This window comes from Anser cygnoides, chromosome 1, assembly GCF_040182565.1.
Source record: "Anser cygnoides isolate HZ-2024a breed goose chromosome 1, Taihu_goose_T2T_genome, whole genome shotgun sequence".
NCBI lineage: Eukaryota > Metazoa > Chordata > Aves > Anseriformes > Anatidae > Anser > Anser cygnoides.
In genome coordinates this window covers 193030125-193055368 of record NC_089873.1, presented here as the reverse complement: position 1 = coordinate 193055368, position 25244 = coordinate 193030125, and the positions used below count along the sequence as shown (strand labels likewise).

The window sequence follows — 25244 nt, the reverse complement described above, 5'->3', positions numbered from 1 at the left end:
ACAACATTCCTAGTTTCAAGAAAGAGAAACAGGTATATTTAAAAAATATATACATATGCATAAGACAACAGTTTCACAGATCATTCATATATAACTTGAAATAAAAATGTTTATACATATTAAAGCTCTGTACTGAATTATAGATGGGAGTGAAATAACATTTGATCCTTCTTAAATTCTAGCTTTAACTATGAAGTTTCTCCTCCCACAGAATTGATATAGCTCAGAAAAAGTAGTTTAAAGGGGGATATAAATGATTGTAAAATTAAGTGTAAAGTTTAATTTTCATCTATTTCCAGATGTAGTTCTTTTCAGTGGTTACTTTTTGTAGCCAGAAGTAGAGATAAATGTTGTCATTTGTTTGCTCACAAGAAGAGGAATTTTTTTTTTTTTTTTGAAAAAGTTATTCCATGTACTGGCTGTATGTAGAGATCCCCAGACAAAGGACTCGAGTTTCTCATGGTGGGAAAAAAAAACACACACACACAAAAGAAAAAAAAAAAAAAAAACCACCACAAGGTCATGGCCTTTGCAGTACATGCTTAACAGATTATTCATTAACATCAAATGAATCTCACCAAATTAAACTAAGCAGCTTCGGGATCACAAAATTATCTTTGTATCTCACCTCGTGATGCTGTTGTCGTATAGATAGGCAAGTCTTTAGCAGCTCTTCTCAAAATCTCCTGCTGGGATTCTGGTCTCTCTTCCTTCTCATATTGTTCTTTATCAGCTTTTGACAAGCAGAACTGGGAAGGAAAAAGACAGAATGAAGGGATAAGAACAATTACTACTTTGTGTCCTACTCAAGTTCCAAGGAGAACCTTACTTATCTTAATCCTGTCTCTGGGTGACCCCTGACCTCCTCCTTCCTGCTGAATGCTACAGGAGACCCTCAAAACTACATGATGGTCCTGAGCATATTTTAAAGAGAATCACCTTTGTCTCCGTTCCATTATCTGCTTCATTTTCCCTTCGACACAAAGGAAGCCATAAGCTCAGGGGAGTTTTAAGAAGGTGGAACTTAACTCTTGATGAGAGTAAAGTTCTTTCATCCCACTTTCTGACTTAGAGAGGGGCATAAGCCAGAGAAAATAGTGAAGAGGGTGTGTGTGGAGTTCGGGGTGGCGACAAGGAACTTTTCATTGCTTCCTCAGAGAATTTGAGAGAGTTTAAATGGAATTTTTACTTGGGAGTAGTCAGCACTGGTTTCAAAATCCCTAACCTGCATTGGAAGCAACTTCAACAAAGCTTGTACAGCTTCAGAGTTAGAAACCTTGGTGTAGTATGAGGACCATTCCTGTTGAAGCCTTACTAAAATGTAAGGCTTTACCAGTATAACCTGGAGAGCTTCTACTCACTTGCAAAACACTTTGGTATCCACCGAAATTACAGCTTTACCATTAAGCCCCACAAAACCCAGTGTGCTGACGAGTCCCTGTGGAGTGGGGGCTGAACTCACAATTTCCTCTGGTATTTTCTATTCTGAAGCACTTTTAAACTCTGAGCTTCCCACAAGGACTACAAGAACCCTTTTTATGAGCACACATAGACAAAGTATTCATAGCAGTGAGTGGAAAATGCTGTGTGTGCAGCTGGAACAAAAATTGGCTTAGTGTGGCTTAACATGAACATATTTTCCTACCAAGAATATGTATATGACTAGTTCACATGGATTTTCATCTCATCATGTTCTTTTTCCTCTTTTGGATTTGAGTCGGTTGGCAAGCAACAGTGAAGACTCGACTTACAGAAAAGGAGGAAGCAGTAAGACGTTGCTGTAATTTCTCAGTGTTATTTCCCAATCTAGAATGCAAATAAATTGCCCCATATCCCACAGAATCTAATTGTCACCTGTTACATATGGTAGCATTCCAGTTATTGAGTCTACCCATCATTAAAGGGTGAAACATGAAGCATTGTTTCCTTTTAAATAATCAGAAATTAGTATCAATCTTTGCAAAGAATGAAAATGAAGTTTAATACTTAGTCATCATCAAGAGTTTGACCTCTTTTTTTTTTTTTTTTAAAATCTGTCTCTAAGCTAAAAGCCTAGGTATTTACTGAAATACAAAAACTGGAGATGCTCACATCAAAAACTTAAGACAGATCTGAAGCATCATGCCTTACTCCCTATTGCCCTTTTCTTTAAGAGTCTGCTAGGGTAGCGAATGGCTGTCTCCATGACCTGCAATCAAGCAGAGGTTGCATATACAAAACGCTACTTCTAGATGACACTTCTATGGTAAGTCATTGATGTACAGGAAGGGAACTAAAATACAAAATTTAAAACTTTTTGATTTTTTCCAAGTAGCATAATAATAAACTCTCAAAAAAAAACTGAATAAGGATTTTGGTTTTCTGAAGTAATTATTTCTGTTCTAATTTCAGAAATTAAAAGGGACATGAAACCACAGATTTGCTAGACAATGGCAGGATATGTATGTTGAAAGACATCAAAAGTTGTCTATTACCACACAGCTAACAGAATTTCCAATGAGGTTCCACTAGTTCTTACCGAAAACAGAATGAGTCCCTTTGTTTCCTTCCTCCTTCTGGATCTAATAATGTTGATTGTTCTTTCTTATGACAAACGTACAGGGATTACACTAGAACAACAGCAGCTGCAGGATCTTTTTTTAGTTCAATAGTGTGATCACAGGATGCTATTTGTTTCACAAGAATGCCTAACTTCAATGACTAAAAATATATACATTTACACTTTCATACAATGAGGAGATTCTGAAGTCTGGTTTTAAATTAAAAAAAAACTGCAAAAATTACTCACTGATACATGAACAGAAGGGACTTCCCCACAGAGAGAGAGAGAGAATGTTCCCTGAGTAGCTTTTTTTTCCCCTATGAAAGAATTGTATTGAATCTATACCCACACTTAATATAGGAAACATTCCTTACGTGCCATATGCTGAAACCATCCCTTTCAGTCAACAAATATCAAAAGCTTGCTACAACATTACTGCAACTACAGGGTAAGTACTGTCAGAAATTGTTTTCTACTACTGAAGAACCCAAGCAGACAGTGAAAGTTATTAGACTGCTTTAGGAGCAGCCCAAGTTCACATATCTTACAAAAACTACAGTTGCAACCACATCGTAACCAGCTAACCTGCTTAACATTATCATTTGCCTACGGAACCATCCTAAACAAAGACAAATCATACCACCCTGAAGACATTTCAGGATGAAATGTCCTTGACTTTTTTCTCCTTTGCATTTGTAGGCTTAACTATTCAGTACTACTCTTTTCACTTAACTAAAATGCAGAATAGTCTTTAGCTTTTTTCACTTTGTATCTTAGAAAGCTGCAGAATATCTAAGACAATTATGCACTACAGAGCAGTGTTTGCTTTTCCATAGAAGCATAGTTTTAACTCTTTACAAAAATGTTTAAAACTGACATAAGCAATGAAAGTCAGTCTTGCCAAAAATAGAATAAAAATGCAACTCCCACAGTGCAAACAAAGTCTCAAACAGTTTATCCAGTTTAAAAGCTTTTTAAAACCAAGGGAAGTATTTCAAATTTGGTGCCACCATCTCATCCCTACATATACATGCCTGAGGGAAAGTAGAAAGCAAGGTAATTCATTTCAGCCTTATTACTACGTTTTCCTACTTGAAGGTCAAAACTATAAAAAATACAAAAATGCAGTCATTGGAGGTATTGATTTTAAAAATGTCAGAAGTCAAACAAACTACATTCTAGCAAAGCACTGTATCCCCAAATTTACTTTTTTGTCTTACTACTTTTGCACATATATGTGACTGTCAAGCTTGAGATGAATTAAACACATTTAATATAAGGAAATGCCATTATACAAAGCATGCAGTATTTTAGGAGTAATCTGATGATTTGCATTCATGATATGCTGTCAAGCTGTTCTATTTTAGATAATGAGAAGGGAAAGGTGAATCATGCATTACTGCAAACAAGTTTCATCACTGAAAACAGTTCATCTATTTATAAAAAAGCATTGACATTTTTCTAACGTCAGATTTACCTCATTGGAGGGGGATGCAGGAGATGTGAAAATTGTCTTCCAATACGACCATACAAACATGACAAATGACAGATGAAAAACCACAAGGTACACAACTGCAATAAAATACAAATAAAAATTTGGTGAATATAGCTGAAGAGAGCAAGAGATAAAACCCCTGATTTTTGATGAGGGCTAGACTATGACATTATGAATCAGCTGATAAGTTATATTAAACCTTTTGCCTGGGTAAATTTAGCACTCTGGCAGTGCCCACTTGAAAAAAAAAAAAAAAGAACACAAAAAGCCTCCATAACACCACCAACAAATCACTAAATGTCATAGTTGCTATTCATCAAGGAAATAATATGTTTTTATGTAAGATTCTACAGCAGATTTTGAAGGGAAAAAAACAAAACACAAAAAACCAGAAGTGAATACAGTTTCCCCTAAGGCATGTAAGTGATTAACCTGTTTAGATAAAGATGCTACAATTCTACTCTAGATTATGTGATAACTGGCCTACAGAGATCAATTTAATTTTTTAGTATGCATCAAGAGATGTACTTCTAATAGAAACAGCATAGTACTGTGCCATTGTAGAATGTACTGGTTTTCAATAGGAGTGAAAACCCCAAACCAAGAAGAGAGAGGACTAAACTCCAAGATGAGACTTTGCTACGAGTTAAAACTGTTTGGAAATCTTATATCAAATCTTCAGAGGAACATAACTTGGAAGAGTCCTGCTACTACAGCCACCATGGCAATAACAAGTACTATGGAGTCCCATCAATCTATGAATGGGTGTATGTGATATAGTTGCCTTAAATACCAAAGGCTCAGACCTTATGACCAAGGAAGCTTCTTCCAATCTTGTTTCCTCTAACGGTTTCTTTTACCACTTGTAAAGAGGAAAAGGATCAGTAACGCCAGATCAGCAAGTCTTAGAAAATGTCATGCCAAATATTTACATTATCTTCATTTCTTTAGTTGCAATAAGAAGGAAACCTGACCTACTGTCCTATGCAGATACAGAGTTCTTTAAGAAGCCATATTACATACTTCATAGATTGCAGAACAGACCCTACACTTAAGGACCTTTCAGCAGTTCAAAAAAAAAAACAACAAACAACAGGTACCCAGTCACAGCAGGCATAGTCTTAATTTATCATCTTTCAGGATTTTTACTATTCACTACAGTGAAAAGAACAAAACCAACCAACCACACAAACAAATCAAACTTGAGCTTCCTTCAAAGAATTCTGCTTTTTCTCTTTGCCTCTGACTCCTTCAGCTTCATAGATCTGGCAAATTTTCAACTGTGGAAGCAAGAAGCAAAGCCTTTTTCTAAAACCATCCTAAAATTGTCACTTGAATCCTATTTCTGATAGGAAAGAACCTATGTTTCACTATGCTAGGCGCTACATAATTAGAAACTGTGTTCTATTAAAAACATACTACACACATTCAAACATAACACGGTTAAGCAATTAAAAAGTGAGAAATCTGCAAAAGAGGAGAAAGACCTAAAATCTTCGTGGAAACAGCTGCATAAATCAAAGCTTTGGGGGCAAAAATGGTGAGAGGGGTAGAATAGGAGGAAAGAGAAAACAAGATATAGTGGAGGGAAGGGCATGGCAAAACTCAGTTACACAGTAATCAGTTAAATTCTGTCCATAAAACTCACCCCCAGAATCCAATCCCTTTTGGGTACCAGTACCACTCTGGACAGTACTCCCTACAGCATCTCACAGCAGTTTCAAATATAAATATAAGCTGGCTTCATTCCTATTCAGTTATGTTCTTGTAATTTGAAGACATGAAAAAAACATCAAATACCTCAAACCCCAACATCTGCTGTTCTTGAGTCGTGAGGAAGTCCCAGCTAAGCTAGGGCGTCCAGGATTCCTGGTGCCATGCTGTGACCAAGCGAAGTGACTTCACTTTAAAGGCACTGATGCACATTAGACCCTAAGTTATGCCCTCGGGAGGATGATGTCATAAGATATGCTCTTAGCATCCTCCTGAAGCATGCTAAGCCTTCCTCAGATTTACGCCTCACAATTTTTCCTGCATCATTCTTAACACCGCTTTAAGGACAGAGTAGGATTACAGAGCTAATAATACTCAACAAAACCAAATTATACTGTGGAGAGGTTGAGAGCTGACTATTCTACTATCCTAATGGATAAAAATCTATGCAAGAATATGAAAATACAAAGACACGGAAACAGTTAGCCTTAATGGGATGAAGAAATCATCAGCAATTGAATTACAGGTTGTAATTAAAAACCTGCAGTAAAAGAATTTGAACAGAGCACAATGAAAAATGGTGCAAAATATATTTGCTAGTATACATATTATTTATTTACATTGCAACATTTACCAGTGCTTTGGCCATTTGACTCTCCAGGTGGTATTTCCTGGCTATTGGAAGTTAGTTTGTAAGAACTTTATGAAACTTGGAACTTTTAAATGAAAAAACAACTTCACCTTTCATTTTAAGATCAGCCTCCACTGTGAAGAAATACATGCATGCAGGGTGCCTGTGACATGTCATAGAACTTCAAGTGCAAAAGGTGTGCAAGTGAAAAAAGCCTAACAGGCAGCTTTCAAAGTTACTGTACTCATTAATTAATCAAGCATTTGTCTTCTCTGGTAGATTTAAGAGAGCCTGCTTCGATCCGGCAGGCACTGCATTTGAATTAAAGCCAAAGATACGGCTACACTACACCACCATCACTGCTCTGCCAGCCTTCTTTAACACAGACATGAATCTTGCCTTTCTGAAAGGAACTAGAAAGCAAAACTTTACTTCTAGTAAAACCAGACAGTAAAAGCACAGCAGCAACCTGCAGAATTTTGGGATGTCTTCATGAAGCCCAGCTGTGCATTGCGATGTGAAAGCCCAGGCTAAGACACAGCTTCCGTCTTGAACAGCTTACCGTTTACTTTGGAGGTTTTCCCACTCTTTCACCTCTTTAAAAGATGAAAGAGGACAGACTCTATCAAGTTTCCTTCTTTTTACAGTTTTCTCCTGGATGCTCCCCACCAGGAAGTAAACCGGTGGGTTACCTCCAAGTTCTGTGCTCTTTTGCAAAGATATTTAAGAGATGAAAGCCTCTTACCAGCGGTCTCACACCCTGAAGACAGCCTTCAGTGGATGATGAAACTGCCAGTCCATGCTTACCTTAAAATCATGATAACCACTCTCACGTTCCCGCTTAAGCTGAAATGAACTTCCAAATATCCCTAGAGTTTGTGGTTCTACGGGGAAAAAAGCCTAAAGTCTTATAAAAAAACAGCATTTTGAACTTCTGAAATTGAATGATCCTCTAGCCTAGTTTTTGTTCACAATTAAAAGCAGCAAGCATGCTGGAATTTCTTTGGTGAGTTTGAAGCTCTATAAATACTACCCACTGTGACGTATACTTGCCAAAGACAGTAATAAGGCTTAAGGAAAGTTTGTAAAAACAAGGCCTTAACTGCTTAACCTGGAAATTTAAAATTACAATGTGCAGTCACCTTTGAAATGGCTGTGGTTTTTGCACAGTTCTAAGCAGTCCTGAGGAATGGGGCTCTGAGGAATCTGGTAAGCTGTTTGGAAAACAGCAAAGAGTACAACAATCCCTCCTCTTCCAAAAATCTTGCTGGGCAGAAGTTGCAAGGAGGATAGTAAGATGAATATTCATCGTTCCTTCAGGATGAAACAGAAAACGGACTGCTGCAGTTCCTTCTCTCTTCTGTTCTCAGAAGGTACCCATTTAAAAAATATTTGCAAACCTATATCATAGTTACTTTACTCACGGGTCTTGTCTTCATCCCAAGCGGTACTATGAGCTCAGCATACTCAACCTCACAATATTTAACTTGTTTCTTAGCAATGATCTACTTACTACAGAGAGCTTACATATAAAGAAATACATTTAAATTCTATGTCCCTTAAGACTTGAGTGCAACAAAACTATTTATATTAATAAATAATAATTGTTACCTTTTTCTGCAGTTGAAGAAATAGTAACTGGAAGAGAAAAAAAAAGATATATGGTAAGTAAATCTGTATTGAATCAAAAATGTGGTTAAAAGTGAGACACGAGATAGCTGACTTGTTCCAAATCATGTATCAGGTGTTAATAAAGCCTCCCTGCCCAACTCAGGGTAAAACAGGACTTAGTATTCCTCCTGTCAGCCACTGAGACTTGGTGAGTCAGCGGAAGGGCTGAAGAGATCCAGTTCTCTGCTCTAACCAGCAGAGGAGGAGCACACTCCTTTCCACAGCCATTAGTTAGATCATAATTTATACATGTTGCCCTTCAGATATGCACCCAGCACATTTTCTGGAGCACATCAACATCCAGGTCAACCTGTGGTATTCCCCCCCCCCCCCCAACCCAGATTCTTGAGACAGTTGAAATCTCCCCACTTCCTCCTCTTCTGCACCTTCATCTCGTTTTATCCCAACACCAAATTCTTCTGCTCAAATCTATCTTGCATGCTCTCTGACTGGTACATCCTCTTGCTCTCAGGCTTCTCTGAAACCTTTCGAGTTCATTCATCACTTAGGCAAGACACTGACCAGAGAGCAGCTGTACTTGCTGGGTCACTTTGTTCATACCACTCTCCTTGCCGGGTCTCTTCCCTAGACACTGAATTCCTGAAAGTCAGGGAGGAAAGGATCTTTTCCTGGCTCTTCACCCGATACAGCAAATTTAAGTTTCTGGCCATCAACATGAGCAAAAGGTCAACAGAGTGTGCCCTGCTTACTGCCATTCACCTCACTCCGCATCGTCTCCTCTCTCTCAGCACTGACGTTTGTCCAGTCACCGGTCTGCATGTCAGCTCAAAGGAGCTTTTCCCCGATGCGCAGTAGAGAACTAAATCCGCAGGGCTTCAGTACGCGTTACAGGCTTCGTTCCACAGAGCTACTTTGGTCACAGAGGTAGCATGTGCCTCACTTAGCTGTAGATATCTATAGCAAAGGGGTCTGCAACCCTATTACACAACCGTGCCTCTTTATAGCACGCAGAGACGTAATGAGGTGATACCTTGATGTACAGACGAACCCTTTTTGTTCAGATTTTGATTTTTTTCCTCTCTCCTTAAAATACACGTTCAGCACCCTGTCTGTCCACAGAAGCCTCTAGCTTCAAGCTAAAGGAGGTTAACCCTAAAGAAAAGCAAATTTCACATTAGTTAGTGCATATTAGATGTGCATACTTGCACAGCCTCCTCCTGTGTTTCTGTCTAGAACAGGGACATAATCCAAACAAAAAACTAAGTACAAAACTAAACTGAGCCAAATTTCACAGAATTGAAGTGTTTGGAAGGGACCTCGAAAGATCATTGGGTTCAACCCCCCTGCCAAAGCAGGCTCCTTAGAGCAGGCTGCCCAGGTAGGCGTCCAGACAGGCCTTGAATATCTCCAGAGAGGGAGACTCCACAACCTCCCTAGGCAGCCCGTTCCAGTGCTGTCACCCTCACCATGAAGAAGTTCTTTCGCATGTTGGTGCTGAACTTCCTGTGCTCTATTTTGTGGCCATTGCCCCTTGTCCTATCCCCACAAACCACTGAGAAGAGGTTGGCCAAATCCCTCTGTCTCCCACACCTCAGGTATTTATACACATTGACAAGATCCCCTCTCAGTCTTCTCTTCTCCAGGCTGAACAGACCCAGGTCTCTCAGCCTTTCCTCATAGGGAAGATGCTCCAGGCCCCGTATCATCTTTGTGGCCCTCTGCTGGACTCTTTCCAGGAGTTTCCTGTCTTTTTTGTACTGGGGAGCCCAGAACTGGACACAGTACTCCAGGTGAGGCCTGACCAGGGCGGAGAAGAGGGGGAGGATCACCTCCCTTGACCTGCTGGCCATGCTCCTTTTTATGCACGCCAGGATCCCATTGGCCCTCTTGGCCACAAGGGCACACTGCTGGCTCACGGTCAACCTGTCATCCACCAGGACCCCCAGATCCTTCTCCCCTGAGCTCCTCTCCAGCAGGTCGTCCCCCAGCCTGTACTGATACTTCCGGTTGTTCCTTCCCAGGTGCAGGACTCTACTCTTGCTCTTATTAAACCTCATTTGGTTTCTTCCTGCCCATCTCTCCAGCTGGTCCAGGTCTCGCTGAATGGCGGCACAACCTTCTGGCGTGTCAGCCACTCCTCCCAGCTTCGTGTCATCAGCGTACTTGCTGAGGGCAGACACTATTCCCTCATCAAGGTCGTCAATGAAGATGTTGAACAAAACCGGACCCAGCACCGACCCCTGGAGAACGCTGCTAGTCACAGGTCTCCAGCCGGACTCTGCGCCACCGATCACCACCCTCTGAGCTCGGCCAGTCAGCCAGTTCTCAACCCACCTAACTGTCCACTCCTCTATCCCACACTTTCTCAGCGTTGCTATCAGGATGTCATGGGAGACAGTATTGAAAGCCTTGCTAAAGTCAAGGTAGATGACATCCACTGATCTGCCCCCATCTACCCAGCTGGTGATGTCATCACAGAAGGCAACGAGGTTGGTCGAGCACGACTTCCCCTTGGTAAATCCATGCTGACTACTCCTCATAACATTCTTCTCTTCCAATTGCTTGGAGATGACATCCAGAACAAGCTGTTCCAACACCTTTCCAGGGACAGAGGTGAGACTGACTGGCCTGTAATTTCCCAGATCCTCCTTCTTGCCCTTCTTGAAGACCGGAGTGACATTGGCTATCCTCCAGTCTTCATGCACCTCTCCTGTTCTCCAGGACCTTTCAAAGATGATAGAGAGCGGTTTGGCGATCACCTCTGCCAACTCCCTTAGCACACGTGGATGCATCCCATCGGGACCCATAGATTTGTGTGCGCTGAGCCCACTCAGGCGCTCCCCAACTACCCTCGGGTCAACCACGGAGGAGCCCTCCATTTCCCAGTCCCTTTCTCCCCCCACCAAGGTCGAGGAGTCCTGGGGAGGAGTCCTTGAAGCAAAGACTGAAGCAAAGAAAGCATTCAGTATCTCAGCCTTCTCGGCATCTCCCATTACCAGGACACCCCCCTCGTTCAGCAAGGGACTTACATTATCCCTAGTCTTCCTTTTACTGTTTACATACTTAAAAAAACCCTTCTTATTAACTTTTATCTCTTTTGCAAGCCTCATCTCTAGGTGGGCTTTAGCCTTCCTCGTCGTGTCCCTGCAGGCCCTGACAACACTTCTATACTCTTCCCAAGAGGACAGGCCCTTTTTCCACATTTCATAGACCTTCCTCTTCCTTTTGATCTTATCGATTAGCTCCTTGCTCATCCATGGAGGTTTCCTGCCCCCCTTCCCCGATTTCCTACTCTTAGGGATGCACCGATCCTGAGCTTGGAAGAAGTGCTGCTTAAATGCAGCCCAGCTCTCACAAGCACTCTTGCCTTCTAGCAACCTAGCCTAGGAGATAATTCCAAGCAGGTCCCGGAAGAGGTCAAAGTTGGCTCTTCGAAAGTCCAGGGTAGCAATCCTGCTACTAGCCTTACTTCTTCCACCAAGTTCCATCTCAAACTCCACCATCTCATGGTCGCTGCATCCCAAGCTGCCCCCAACCTTCACAACCCTAACAAGCCCATCCCTGCTGGTAAGGACAAGGTCCAGAAGCACCCCCCGCCTCGTCGGCTCTTCCACCACCTGCATCAGAAAATTGTCTTCAGTGCATTGTAGGAACCGTTTGGACTGCTCATGCCTGGCCGAGTTGCATACCCAACAGATGTCTGGACAATTGAAGTCCCCCATGAGAACCAGCGCCCGTTATTGTGAGGCTACTACCAGCTGTTTGTAGAAGGCCTCATCGACCACATCCTCCTGATCTGGTGACCTGTAGTACACCCCCACAACAGTGTCTCCCATACCAGCCCGCCCCTTAATTCTCACCCACAAGCTCTCCACTTGTCCTTCACCCTCTCCCAGGTGGAGCTGGGTACGCTCTAATTGCTCCCTCACATAAAGGGCAACCCCACCCCCTCGCTTCCCCAGCCTGTCTTTCCTAAAAAGGACCTAGCCCTCCATGACAGCGTTCCAGTCATGCGAGCTGTCCCACCACGTCTCTGTGATCGCAACGAGATCGTGGCCCTGCGACCGAACGCAGATCTCGAGCTCATCCTTTTTATTTCCCATGCTCCACACATTGGTGTACAGGCACTTTAGGGAAGCAGCAGACACAATTACCTCTGGAGGGATGCAAGAAGATGATTCCGGAGGGGGTATCGGGATCATTACCATCTCTGAGGAGCCCTCCGACAATCATATGGGACAACTCAGAGGTGCTTCCCTTCTGCCTTCAACAGTGACAGCAGTGACAACTTCCCCCAGCCCTTCTCTGTCACTTGTAGCTCCCCTCCCTTCCCCCGTCAAACCTAGTTTAAAGCCCTGGTAACCAGTCCAGAGAGCTCGCTCCCCAACACACTTGTGCCCCACTTGCTGAGTTGGAGGCGGTCATCAGCCCACATACCTGGCTTCTGAAAGGACTGACCAAGATTGAAATACCCAAATCCCTGGTCCAGACACCACCCCCTCAACCAGTCATTTACCTGTCCCGTTCTCCTCCTTCTTTCTGGGTCCCAGCCACTCAGCGGAAGGACAGGAGAACACTACCTGCACCCCTGATCCCTTCAACATCCTTCCCAGGGATGCAAAGTCCTTTTTAATATACCTCATTTTTCTAGTTGCAGCTTCCCTGGATCCAATCTGAATGACAACAAGAGGATAGTAGTCCTCTGGTTTAATAAGTTCTGCCAAAGCCTTCCTAACGTCTCTGACATGTGCCCCAGGAAGACAGCACACCTCTCTGGATAGATTGTCTGGTCGACAAATGGGAGCCTCAGTGCCCCTGAGCAAGGAGTCTCCTATCACTAAGACTCTCCGTTCTTTTTTCTGTGGCACTGGTTGTGATGCAGCGCCCCGTCCGGTCCCGATCCCTACGCTGAGTACTTCCCCCAATGTTGACACGTTTCTCCGGGTTGCTTTCCGGGTTCGGACTACTGTCCAGACCCTCAACCTCTTCCTTTTTCTGCCTAAGAGCCTCAAATCTATTTCCCAAGGACACCATGGGGGTTGGTGGCATTGTGGGTGTCGGGGGCAAACGTCGTCTTCTGCTGCAAGCTGTGATGAGGGTCCAGCCCCTTTTCTCTCGTAGGTGGTCAAGCCCTCTGTCCTGCATGTGATCTGCTGGGTCAGCTTCTACTGCTGGCAGGGACATAGGAGGGGGCTGCAGGGTATCAGCAGGGGCAGGTTGACACCTCCTGTCTGTTACCCTCAGAGACTCCCAGGAGCCCCTCAGGCTGCCGATTTCTTGCTGCAGCCCAGCCACCTGCTCAAGGAGTTCCTTCAGCAGGGCACACCTGTACCCATGACAGCCCTTTCCTCCCTCAGGACCCAGAGGGTCTCCAGATACTGGAGCTCCCCACAGTCACCTGTCTGGACTGCCACTTCCCCCCTCAGGGGATCCACCTGAGTGCCCACATGAGTCCGGAGAGGCAGCATCTCCTCCCTTTGGGTTGCCGCCTCGGACCGGCCGCTGCGACGGGTGCCCACCCATCTAGGTCTAGGTGCAACGAGGAAGCATTGCCCGAGGAGAGGAGGGGAAGAGAAAGGGAGGTGGGAAATGGGGGAGAGGGTCCTCCTCGTACTCCTCCCTGCCCCGCTTGAACTGCCCTGCCTGAACTGCCTGCGCTAACTGCCAAGCTGGTCCTGTTAGCGGCGTTCCCTAGGGACTGCTCTCATAGCGCCAGGGGGTGGGTGAGCTGCCGGCACCCCTGGCTCTGCCCGCGATGCAGCACAAGCACAGCTCCTGCCTGCTCGGGGGAGAGGGGGCTTTGATTTGATGTTTAAAGACTCAAAATAATGAACAGTCTTTACATCCAGAGAAAAGCTTAAGATCTTATCACCTGTGAGACTTTTTCAAAATAAATAAATCAACTAGCTTCATAGAAATGAATTAAAGCCTTACAGAAGTAGGAAGATAATTTCCTTATTCTTACCCAGGTCCCCTGGATCAGAAAGCAGTTATGAGACCGTGCAGAACAATTTTAATTTGGCAAGCTCCTGCAGTCTGAGGTGAAAGAGAACACTGAAACACTTGTGATTTTTCATTCTGTCTTATCATCCTTAACTGAAATAAAAATAAAAGATAGCTAGTTTTTTTTACCTCAAATTCATGTAAATTTTGGGATTCTGCTTTTATTCCTCGTACTGCTGTTATTCCCTCTCTCAGGCAGATTAAACGAAGGGCAATCCTAGTACTTGTCCAAAGTCACTTCGCACACGGAAGTCAACAGTTTCACAGGATCTTTACGTGATGAAGGGAAGCCTTCCTTTAAATAAGTTAACATTTAATCTTTCCATAGAACAGATCTGTAAGCATTTGCTAGGCTGGCAATGTAACAAGCAGCTTTACACCAGCAAGAAATCGATTCCAGCTTTTGAACTCCAGTTCAGGAAATAAACACAGAACAAGACATTACCACTGCATCCCACAATCCCTGGCCTGCAGTTTCAGTTACAAGCTCAGCTCTCAGGTTTTGGCTGTCTCCTCTACTGCTTCTAAGTAGTTAGATCTTGCTGTCAGCCTCCACTGAAATTAATACCTGTTTCGCTTTAAACATTCCTAAAACACTTTTTTTTTTTTATTGTCTTGGGGGTGGGATGCAGAAAATAAAGCAGCACCACTTCTTTCTTCTTTTTTTTTTGAACAAAATAAGCATTGCATATGATTTATATTTTAACCGCAGGATGCAACAGCACTATACATTAGATTAGATACATCAGAACCTGTTAGGGCCTTCAGCACCACAGTCAAGACAAACCTGTCCATATTTCAGAAAAGTAAGCACTGCAAATAAACTTTTCTTTTGAGTATTTCAAAATATATCCCCATATCAGTCTATTGCTTAGCTACAAAAGGAAAAATAAGATCGAGAGCAAAAATATTCTTAGGATTGGCTTCTTAAGTTTCTGGTTTCTAGAGAAGCCTTGAAGACTTCTAGAAAGATATTGCTAGGGAAAGATAAAAATATGACTAGACAGCATAAGTTGCAGTTTACTTCCTCGCAGAGAGCTGAGAAGTATGCACTCAGTGAGTTTCCATGCTGGCCTCATAATTGCAAAGGATTCAACATCTGTGTTACAGCTCTGTGCAGGTCTGCGAATAAAGCGACTGAGTAGGATCTGTTAGTCTGCAGCGCAGAGCTGTTCCTTGGTTACCTCAGTTTTTCCAAAATCAGCCTATGGCTCAACAGAGCCTGCCTGTGGAGAGAGGTGTGCCGGCCTACACTGAACTTCGTGCTGCTGCTGCTTGTCCAGGGACACGCGGGCCTAACAGGCTTGAGCAGCCGGTCCTGTGCCACCAGCAGCTCACACATCGCATCTCCTGGCATTTCGGGGTCACTGTAACATGAAGCACGACAAACTTAGTACATGGTTTTGCTTCCTACAGAACACAGCCTCCAAAATACACAACCCAGCCTTTTAATAGGCTGTGTTAAAATGGATTTTTTAACTCGGTCAACTCGGAGGACAAAAATTCCAGGTTTGACTTTAACATAGGAAAAAGTTGTCTTAGTTTTGATTTAGACACTGAGCATCACCCTTCGCTGTGAAGATATCTTATCCTTCGTGACCCCCGTTGTTCCTTACACCTCCTTGTAGCTAATCTTCCTTATATTGTTGTCTGTTATCTTTCATCTCACCTATGTCACATGAATCAAAGGAGTGGAAGCCTGCAGATTATCACAGGAAACAGTCCTGCAGACACAGGGACATCATTAGTTGTATAATAAATGACACGGGGGAAAAATGTCGTTTCTCAGAAGCATTTTTCTTGGAGCACAAACTGAAAGATGTAAAACTCAGAAAGCTTTGGAGAATATTTTAAGGAAACCTTCCAGGACATCTCAGAAAAACAAATACGTTGAGGGAGCTGAGCTGCTTTCAGTTTCAGGCTTAGTTTTGGGATTGCTATGAAGTGTCCCAGCACCTTCCAAATCACTGCATAATAAGGAAAAAAAACAAAACACCACCACCACCACCACAAAACAAATCTCTCTATTCTGTGGCAAAGAGGTGGAATGATTTGCCAAGCCCTCGTGAGAGGTATGCTAAAAGAAGACATTCACCCTCAGCCTTGAAGGAAAAAGAAGCAAACAACCCTCCACCAAACCCACACACCACATATACTTACTCCCTAAGAGGCATATTCTGGTCAAAGCCACCCTTTGAGAGCCAGATACATTCTTTGCAGAACAAGAAATCCAACTGCAACTAGTGCAGTACAGAAAAGGAAAAGGATTGGTCTTGTTACTGATGTGCTGCGTATGTGTGTTCCCCCTTCTCCCCCCACAGTGGCTCCTGACCAAAGGCAGGCTTTGGGCATCACAGCCTATCCAAGGCTCTCAAGAGTAAACTTTAGATTTTGGCTGACATTGCTCATGGAGAGAAGAAAGAATGATAAATGTGCAATTGCATTCCTAAACTAGATGTACAGCTTCAACTTTTCTCAGTTTCTAAGGAAAATGGTTAAATATCTATAAACACACATATATACACAAATGCACTTGCATACACATAGGTACATATTTCCAAAAGTTACCAGTACTGAAACTCAGTAGAAACTTCCCATGGGCATTACCCTGCCTGCAAACAGGCAAGCACCACTTGTATTATCTCAAGTTTTTCACTTGTTAAGTGAAATCGAAACTGTAACTTGGATTTCTGGTAAAGTAATTCCCCTGTGCAATGCAGAGCATAATCAGTTACTCACAAGGAAGCTGGTAGAAGTATCACTTACTGAAACAACTGGGGCAGACCGGGAATGAATTGCCTTGGAGAAACACTTACTCTACTTCTGTTACAGACCTGGGGCAGTGTCACAGAAGGAAGTCCTTAGCACCTCTCCGCTGTTCTCTCTACCCTGTGGCTCTGTGACCTTTCCACACTGAGCTATTTCTTATTTCCTGACTGGCAGTCACCCACTAGTGCTTTCTTCCCTAAGCAGCAGGGAGTTGTTTTTAGACAAATGACTCAAGACAACTGAGTTGACAGCATCACGTGGCCAAAAGCCAGCACAATAAGAGGCTGCCAGCTCCCTGCTGAAAGGCTACGGGGGCCCAGGATTGCATATGTCTTGCCACCAGCTGGAACAAACACCCTCTGCAAACGCTGGGGCCACAGGAACCTAGAGTGGTTTTATCTCCATATGTTGTTAGGCAGAATCTCCAGCTCTGGGGCACAGCTTTCCCCATGTTGCCCTCCCAAGTTGTTCCAGAAGTAACGTTTTTCAAACCAGTGATGCAAGAGAGGTGGCCCCACCGCCAGGCAACACTCAGCTCAGAGGCACAGCACGTGGCGACATCTGCTGCAGGGTGCAAGAAGTCAGCTCTCAACTATCTGCCCACTCCCCTGTGCAAGACCAAGGCAGCAAAAGCAAAGACTTGCCTTTCAGACACTTCAGCTCCTTCCAGCACTTCGGGTTTAAGCCACCCCTGAAGGCGAGTTTGAGAGAACACAAACAGCAGTGACAAAGGGTGAACTGCAGCAAGCGGCCTCTGGCTGCCCTGGGTCACAAACAGCAATGAGAGGGGAAAGAAACCCTGCTTTAGGTGACCGAGGTCTTACATTTGTGTGGCCATTTCTGCAAGCACATGTGCCAGATCCCGAACTCCTCCCATGCTGTGCACAGCAGCTCTGCTGGAGCTAGCTACTTGGCTTCTTGGAGAGATCACAAGACGATGCCTTTCCTTCGAGTGATCACAAGATGATGCCTTTAAAGGCATCGCAGGGGGAGGAGAGGAGGAAAACACAGCCAGGGAAGAGACACCTTGCTGCAAGTGGGTTGCTCTGTTGTTGCCAGCATAAATGTCACCAAGTTTTCTGTTTGTGACCACCGCGTTCATTGCTATAGGATTCAAAGAAGAATACTCATAGGGATAGGTAAGATGCATTAATATTTCAAATAAGGAAGTCAAAGATACACTGCAGCCTCTTACTGTTTGTTACCAGCCATGGTTACAATTTGTTGTATGGTTAAAACAATATTAACATAATTCTTTAACTACAGCAACATAGTTCTTCAACTACAGCAAGTAACTTAGAGAGGCCAGAGGCTTGCTGCCCAGCAAACATTCTCTTATCACAATAACAAATAAGGTTTTTTATTTATGGAAGGTCTTACTCACATATTCTCTGCACTGAAGTTGTAAAAGTACAAGCAGGGCTACAGCAGAAATTAACATAATCAATGCAAGACAGTCCTTGGGTACTGAGTTACATTTAGCAATGAATTAAGCTCTGAGAACTGAAAAAAAAAATTATTCTGCACATTCCTGGAATAGTATATTCTGTGCTACCACTTTCACAGTTCGAAAGCACAGCTACAAAGGCAGCTGACTTCTGGGAATCCACAAAATCCTATCAACGACTCCTTTACCTCCGCCTCTACAAAATATTCTTAAAATTTATACCAAGGGCCTCCTAATGGTCTGCACATTGTAAGTGATTTCAGAACCAAGAGTTACACTTGGTTAGCAAGCAAGAAGCATCAGTAGGACTTAATCTCAGTCCCACACTCGCGTCCACATTAGGCATTACAAGATGCATCAGCACAAACAACTAAAGGCTTTTTCTGGAAGCAGCATCTGACGTTAGCATTCAGCTGCAGCAACTCACCAGGTTTGCTGTCCCCGAAAAGCCCTATTCCCTGAAAAGCACTACTCACTTTTAATTTACCATAATTGCCCAAAGAAACCTAATGTAACTTGATTTTCTTCAGCTACTTAATCACTGGTGTCACTGCTCATTCTATTTGCATTTTGATAGATTTTAAACCCTAGCATTACTTCTACATGCTTTTCTTAGCCGCTTAGGAGAATAATTGGATTTCTTCTTTCAGACCTCTCCCCCCCAGTCTACTTTATCATAGCAATAACAGCTTTATTGCCCAGTAGTTTGGTAGTGCTGCACAGAAGCTGTTTTCAACATTGTCTTTAAGCTATTGTATAAAGCCAAAAGAAAGCTTGGTTTCTTCTTGGAAGACAGAGAGCCATTAGTTCCACACGTCAGTCAGCTGTGCCCCTTCTGGACCACAGGGAAAATGGGAAAAAAAAAACAGAAATGGCAGAAAAAGCACAAAGTCAGATGCACCTGAGAGGAACCTATGTCCACACAACAAGTTAATTCCCCTTACAGTTGAAGGAGGGGTATTTATACTCAGGTTGGCAAACTCAAGCTCACTGTAACTCCGTGCTCAAGCATCTGTACTTGTCAAAGGGCTTTTTGTCTCAGGAGCAACTCCGGTTGGTTCTGTAGTTAAGGCGTAATGAGGATGCTTGCAAGAGATCTGAGACACAAATAAGAGCATCAGCTAGTGCCGACAGAGAGCCAGTATCAGGTGTTGTACAGGGTTGCCTTCCGCACTCTCCACAAGATTAAGTATTCTGCAGGTGATACTAGAAACCACCAATACATCTAAAGTAAAACAAACAAACAAACAAAAAAAAAAACACCACGACACAATTCAATCTCTTAACAGATTTTTCCAGGTGAATGAAAACAGAGAAACCATCCTTATTTAACTGCTCCAAACAAATTCTGAAGGTGTGCAGATGTATCATTTGGTGACACGAACTCCAGACTGGGCTACCGTGACCTTCAGACAAACTATTGTGAAGTGGCAAGAGAACCACAAGACTGGAGGTCTCCACTTCCTTGGTAAGAAACCTGTCTCTGCATTTATCTTCAGATTCTTCCAAAATCAAATGTCTCCTTACTTAGCTATTGGCCCTGCCTGCAGCAAGATTTTCTTAAATATTAAAAATCTCCTTGCAGAACTCTGGGAAAAATCTCCTTGTAAATCTCAACGCGGAGTATTAGGTACTTTGTTTCTGAGACAAAGATCGTGCTGCTGCCAAGGTTATAAAATAATGGGAGAAATCAAACCACCCTGCAAGCAGACCTCGTTTGATACATTATGTCACTGAATTCCTCAAATTAAATTTTAAATTCAATTTTTTTGTACTGTTGGTCAGGTTTGGCTGGTCTTTGCCACCTGAGATTAAATATGGGCTTGCCTATGATGAGGAGAGGTCATTTTCTGCCAGCAACACATGAGCAACACAGCAGCCAGTAATGTAACTTCCACAAACCTCCTGTCAAGATATTAGTAAGCCAAGCTTACAAGCTTAATCAAGTCCTTTAAAGAAGCTTTGTTTTGAAAAACATGTCATTTAGAACCGTGTCTATCAGCTGTGTGCAAGCTTAATGGTGGGGAATTTGTGTCTTTATTAATATTTACAAGTCCTGGGTGTTAAATATTTAATACCGTATCATTTTTATTATTAAAGTATTTATGGACTAGATAGAGGTTCAGAGATTTTACACAGTGATTTTGAGATTCTGTCCGTGTATGGTTCATCATGTTGGCCGACAACAAATCCTGCCATCTTGTGATGCTGGAGCCTTTGCTGCTCATTCTTCTGGCAGAACAAAATGTCACTCATTAAACCTTCCTTAGTTTGAAATATCTTGGGACAAACCTTGACTGTAGCTAAATATACTTCCTCTAGTTTCCTTGCAAAAAGGAAGAAAAAAAAAAAAAAACCACCAATGGCCCCAGGAATATAACAAAAGAAGCAGGTGCTGTAGAGGGCAAAAAACATCCAGGATAACAGGACAGAAAGTTTTGGCTTGAGGACAAGATTTCCACCCGCTCCACCAGGAGATCTTATTTTACTGCTCGACCAGCCAGGAAAATGAACAAGCGACAGCACAAAGGCTGCACAAGCCACTACAAAGGGAATTTTGGATACTCCAGAACACTGATACTGCAGGTTAGAAAGTAATTCAGAATAAGCTGCATAGCTCTCACTCAGTAAATATTGCTTGAAACAGACAAAACCAAACAAAAACCCTAAAACAACACTTCCAAAAAAACAATCCTCCCAACTTCCCTGCCTCCAAAAAAACAAAAACAAAAAAACAACCAGCAAAGCAAGTCCTCAGAGCTTACCTGCCTGCTGACTGTTCAGCACATGTTCCTGGAAAGCATTAACTCAGAGCTCAGTAAAAGGTCAGCTGAACTACAGATCCTAACACAACGTGCCAAGGGAAGAAACAGCACTGCCTGTTACACCTCCAAGATGCATTAGGGCTCCCGTGACAAGGCACTGGATGTAACGCAGCACGACTGGCAAGCTGCCTAGCAAGGAACAAGTGAAGAATTTGATGTACGCATGACACCTGCAAAGTGAATTAACTTCTGCCGTTAACTTCTTTCCAGGATATCACGTATTGTGATATAGCTGCAAGAATATCTTATTTGGCAGGTAAAGTACTGGAGAGCGGGGCACGTGTGGGAAGAAGGGAGAAACAGGATTGTTACAAGTTTGAGAACTTCAACAGAAAATAGCCACTCAAAAGAGAGAAGATAATCTAGTGCTCAACTGTCTTCACGCTTTCATTTCTTAAATATGTCTAAATTATGAATTATTTAAAAAGTTCAAGCCTGTCTTCTGCAGTAGGTAGTCCAGCAGGAATCTACCCTGCAACACAACAAGTATTAGCTTTGGTGCCACCATGTCATCCCTACATATACATGCCTGAGGGAAAGTAGAAAGCAAGGTAATTCATTTCAGCCTTATTACTACGTTTTCCTACTTGAAGGTCAAAACTATCTAAAAAATACAAAAATGCAGTCATTGGAGGTATTGATTTTAAAAATGTCAGAAGTCAAACAAACTACATCCTAGCAAAGCACTGTATCCCCAAATTTACTTTTTTGTCTTACTGCTTTTGCACATACACGTGACTGTCAAGCTTGAGATGAATTAAACACATTTAATATAAGGAAATGCCATTATACAAAGCACAGGAGGAGTAGCATAGGAGGAAAGAGAAAACAAGATATAGTGGAGGGAAGGGCATGGCAAAACTCAGTTGCACAGTAAACAGTTAAATTCTGTCCATAAAACTCACCCCCAGAATCCAATCCCTTTTGGGTACCAGTACCACTCTGGACAGTACTCCCTACAGCATCTCACAGCAGTTTCAAATATAAATATAAGCCGGCTTCATTCCTATTCAGTTATTTTCTTGTAATTTGAAGACATGAAAAAAACATCAAATACCTCAAACCCCAATATCTGCTGTTCTTGAGTCGTGAGGAAGTCCCAGCTAAGCTAGGGCGTCCAAGATTCCTGGTGCCGTGCTGTGACCAAGCGAAGCGACTTCACTTTAAAGGCACTGATGCACATTAGACCCTAAGTTATGCCCTCGGGAGGACGATGTCATAAGATACGCTCTTAGCATCCTCCTGAAGCATGCTAAGCCTTCCTCAGATTTACCCCTCACAATTTTTCCTGCATCATTCTTAACACCACTTTAAGGACAGAGTAGGATTACAGAGCTAATAATACTCAACAAAACCAAATTATACTGTGGAGAGATTGAGAGCTGACTATTCTACTATCCTAATGGATAAAAATCTACGCAAGAATATGAAAATACAAAGACATGGAAACAGTTAGCCTTAATGGGATGAAGGAATCATCAGCAATTGAATTACAGGTTGTAATTAAAAACCTGCAGTAAAAGAATTTGAACAGAGCACAATGAAAAATGGTGCAAAATATATTTGCTAGTATACATATTATTTATTTACATTGCAACATTTACCAGTGCTTTGGCCATTTGACTCTCTAGGTGGTATTTCCTGGCTATTGGAAGTTAGTTTGTAAGAACTTAATGAAACTTGGAACTTTTAAATGAAAAAACAACTTCACATTTCATTTTAAGGTCAACCTCCACTGTAAAGAAATACATGCACGCAGGGTGCCTGTGACATGTCATAGAACTTCAAGTGCAAAAGGTGTGCAAGTGAAAAAAGCCTAACAGGCAGCTTTCAAAGATACTGTTCTCATTAATTAATCAAGCATTTGTCTTCTCTGGTAGATTTAAGAGAGCCTCCTTCGATCCGGCAGGCACTGCATTTGAATTAAAGCCAAAGATACGGCTACACTACACCACCATCACTGCTCTGCCAGCCTTCTTTAACACAGACATGAATCTTGCCTTTCTGAAAGGAACTAGAAAGCAAAACTTTACTTCTAGTAAAACCAGACAGTAAAAGCACAGCAGCAACCTGCAGAATTTTGGGATGTCTTCATGAAGCCCAGCTGTGCATTGCGATGTGAAAGCCCAGGCTAAGACACAGCTTCTGTCTTGAACAGCTTACCGTTTACTTTGGAGGTTTTCCCACTCTTTCACCTCTTTAAAAGATGAAAGAGGACAGACTATCAAGTTTCCTTCTTTTTACAGTTTTCTCCTGGATGCTCCCCACCAGGAAATAAACCGGTGGGTTACCTCCAAGTTCTGTGCTCTTTTGCAAAGATATTTAAGAGATGAAAGCAGCTCTTACTTCAGCAGTCCATGTCATGATCACACAGCTGAAATGAACTTCCAAATATCTAGAGTTTGTGGTTCTATTATAAAAAAACAGCATTTTGAACTTCTGAAATTGAATGATCCTCTAGCCTAGTTTTTGTTCACAATTAAAAGCAGCAAGCATGCTGGAATTTCTTTAGTGAGTTTGAAGCTCTATAAATACTACCCACTGTGACGTATACTTGCCAAAGACAATAATAAGGTGTAAGGAAAGTTTGTAAAAACAAGGCCTTAACTGCTTAACCTGGAAATTTAAAATTACAGTGTGCAGTCACCTTTGAAATGGCTGTGTTTTTTGCACAGTTCTAAGCAGTCCTGAGGAATGGGGCTCTGAGGAATCTGGTAAGCTGTTTGGAAAACAGCAAAGAGTACAACAATCCCTCCTCTTCCAAAAATCTTGCTGGGCAGAGGTTGCAAGGAAGATAGTAAGATGAATATTCATCGTTCCTTCAGGATGAAACAGAAAACGGACTGCTGCAGTTCCTTCTCTCTTCTGTTCTCAGAAGGTACCCATTTAAAAATATTTGCAAACCTAAATCATAGTTACTTTACTCACGGGTCTTGTCTTCATCCCAAGCGGTACTATGAGCTCAGCATACTCAACCTCACAATATTTAACTTGTTTCTTAGCAATGATCTACTTACTACAGAGAGCTTACATATAAAGAAATACATTTAAATTCTATGTCCCTTAATACTTGAATGCAACAAAACTATTTATATTAATAAATAATAATTGTTACTTTTTCCGCAGTAGAAGATATAGTAACTGGAAGAGAAAAAAAAGTTTGAAGTAAATCTGTACTAAATCAAAAATGTGGTTAAAAGTGAGACACGAGATAGATGACTTGTTCCAAATCATGTATCAGGTGTTAATAAAGCCTCCCTGCCCAACTCAGGGTAAAACAGGACTTAGTATTCCTCCTGTCAGCCACTGAGGCTTGGTGGGTCAGCGGAAGGCTGAAGAGATCCAGTTCTCTGCTCTAACCAGCAGAGGAGGAGCACACTCCTTTCCACAGCCATTAGTTAGATCATAATTTATACATGTTGCCCTTCAGATATGCACCCAGCACATTTTCTGTAGCACATCAACATCCAGGCCAACCTGTTGTATTCCCCCCCCCTGCCCCCCAACCCAAATTCTTGAGACAGTTGAAATCTCCCCACTTCCTCCTCTTCTGCACCTTCATTTCTTTTTATCCCAACACCAAATTCTTCTGCTCAAATCTATCTTGCATGCTCTCTGACTGGTACATCCTCTTGCTCTCAGGCTTCTCTGAAACCTTTGGAGTTCATTCATCAGTTAGGCAAGACACTGACCAGAGAGCAGCTGTACTTGCTGGGTCACTTTGTTCATACCACTCTCCTTGCCGGGTCTCTTCCCTAGACACTGAATTCCTGAAAGTCAGTGACGAAAGGATCTTTTCCTGGCTCTTCACCCGATACAGCAAATTTAAGTTTCTGGCCATCAACATGAGCAAAAGGTCAACAGAGCGTGCCCTGCTTACTGCCATTCACCTCACTCCGCATCGTCTCCTCTCTCTCAGCACTGACGTTTGTCCAGTCACCGGTCTGCATGTCAGCTCAAAGGAGCTTTTCCCCGATGCACACTAGAGAACTAAATCCGCAGGGCTTCAGTACGCGTTACAGGCTTCGTTCCACAGAGCTACTTTGGTCACAGAGGTAGCATGCGCCTCACTTAGCTGTAGATATCTATAGCAAAGGGGTCTGCAACCCTATTACACAACCGTGCCTCTTTATAGCACGCAGAGACGTAATGAGGTGATACCTTGATGTACAGACGAACCCTTTTTG

General features: G+C 42.6%; 1 protein-coding gene across 3 annotated transcripts in view; it reads right to left on the bottom strand.

Annotated features, from left to right (window-relative positions):
• Positions 1 to 25244, bottom strand: part of ZDHHC20 (zinc finger DHHC-type palmitoyltransferase 20) — a 51622-nt gene that overhangs the window by 17766 nt on the left and 8612 nt on the right. For 2 of the 3 annotated variants that reach the window (XM_066989770.1, XM_066989769.1), the window contains exons 2-4: positions 7993 to 8019; positions 4020 to 4114; positions 629 to 749 (exon numbers count right to left, since the gene is read on the bottom strand). In XM_066989770.1, coding sequence (XP_066845871.1) covers positions 629 to 749; positions 4020 to 4114; positions 7993 to 8019 — 243 coding nt within the window. The remainder of the gene's footprint in view (positions 1 to 628; positions 750 to 4019; positions 4115 to 7992; positions 8020 to 25244) is intronic. The other variant, XM_066989771.1, reaches the window with a different exon arrangement.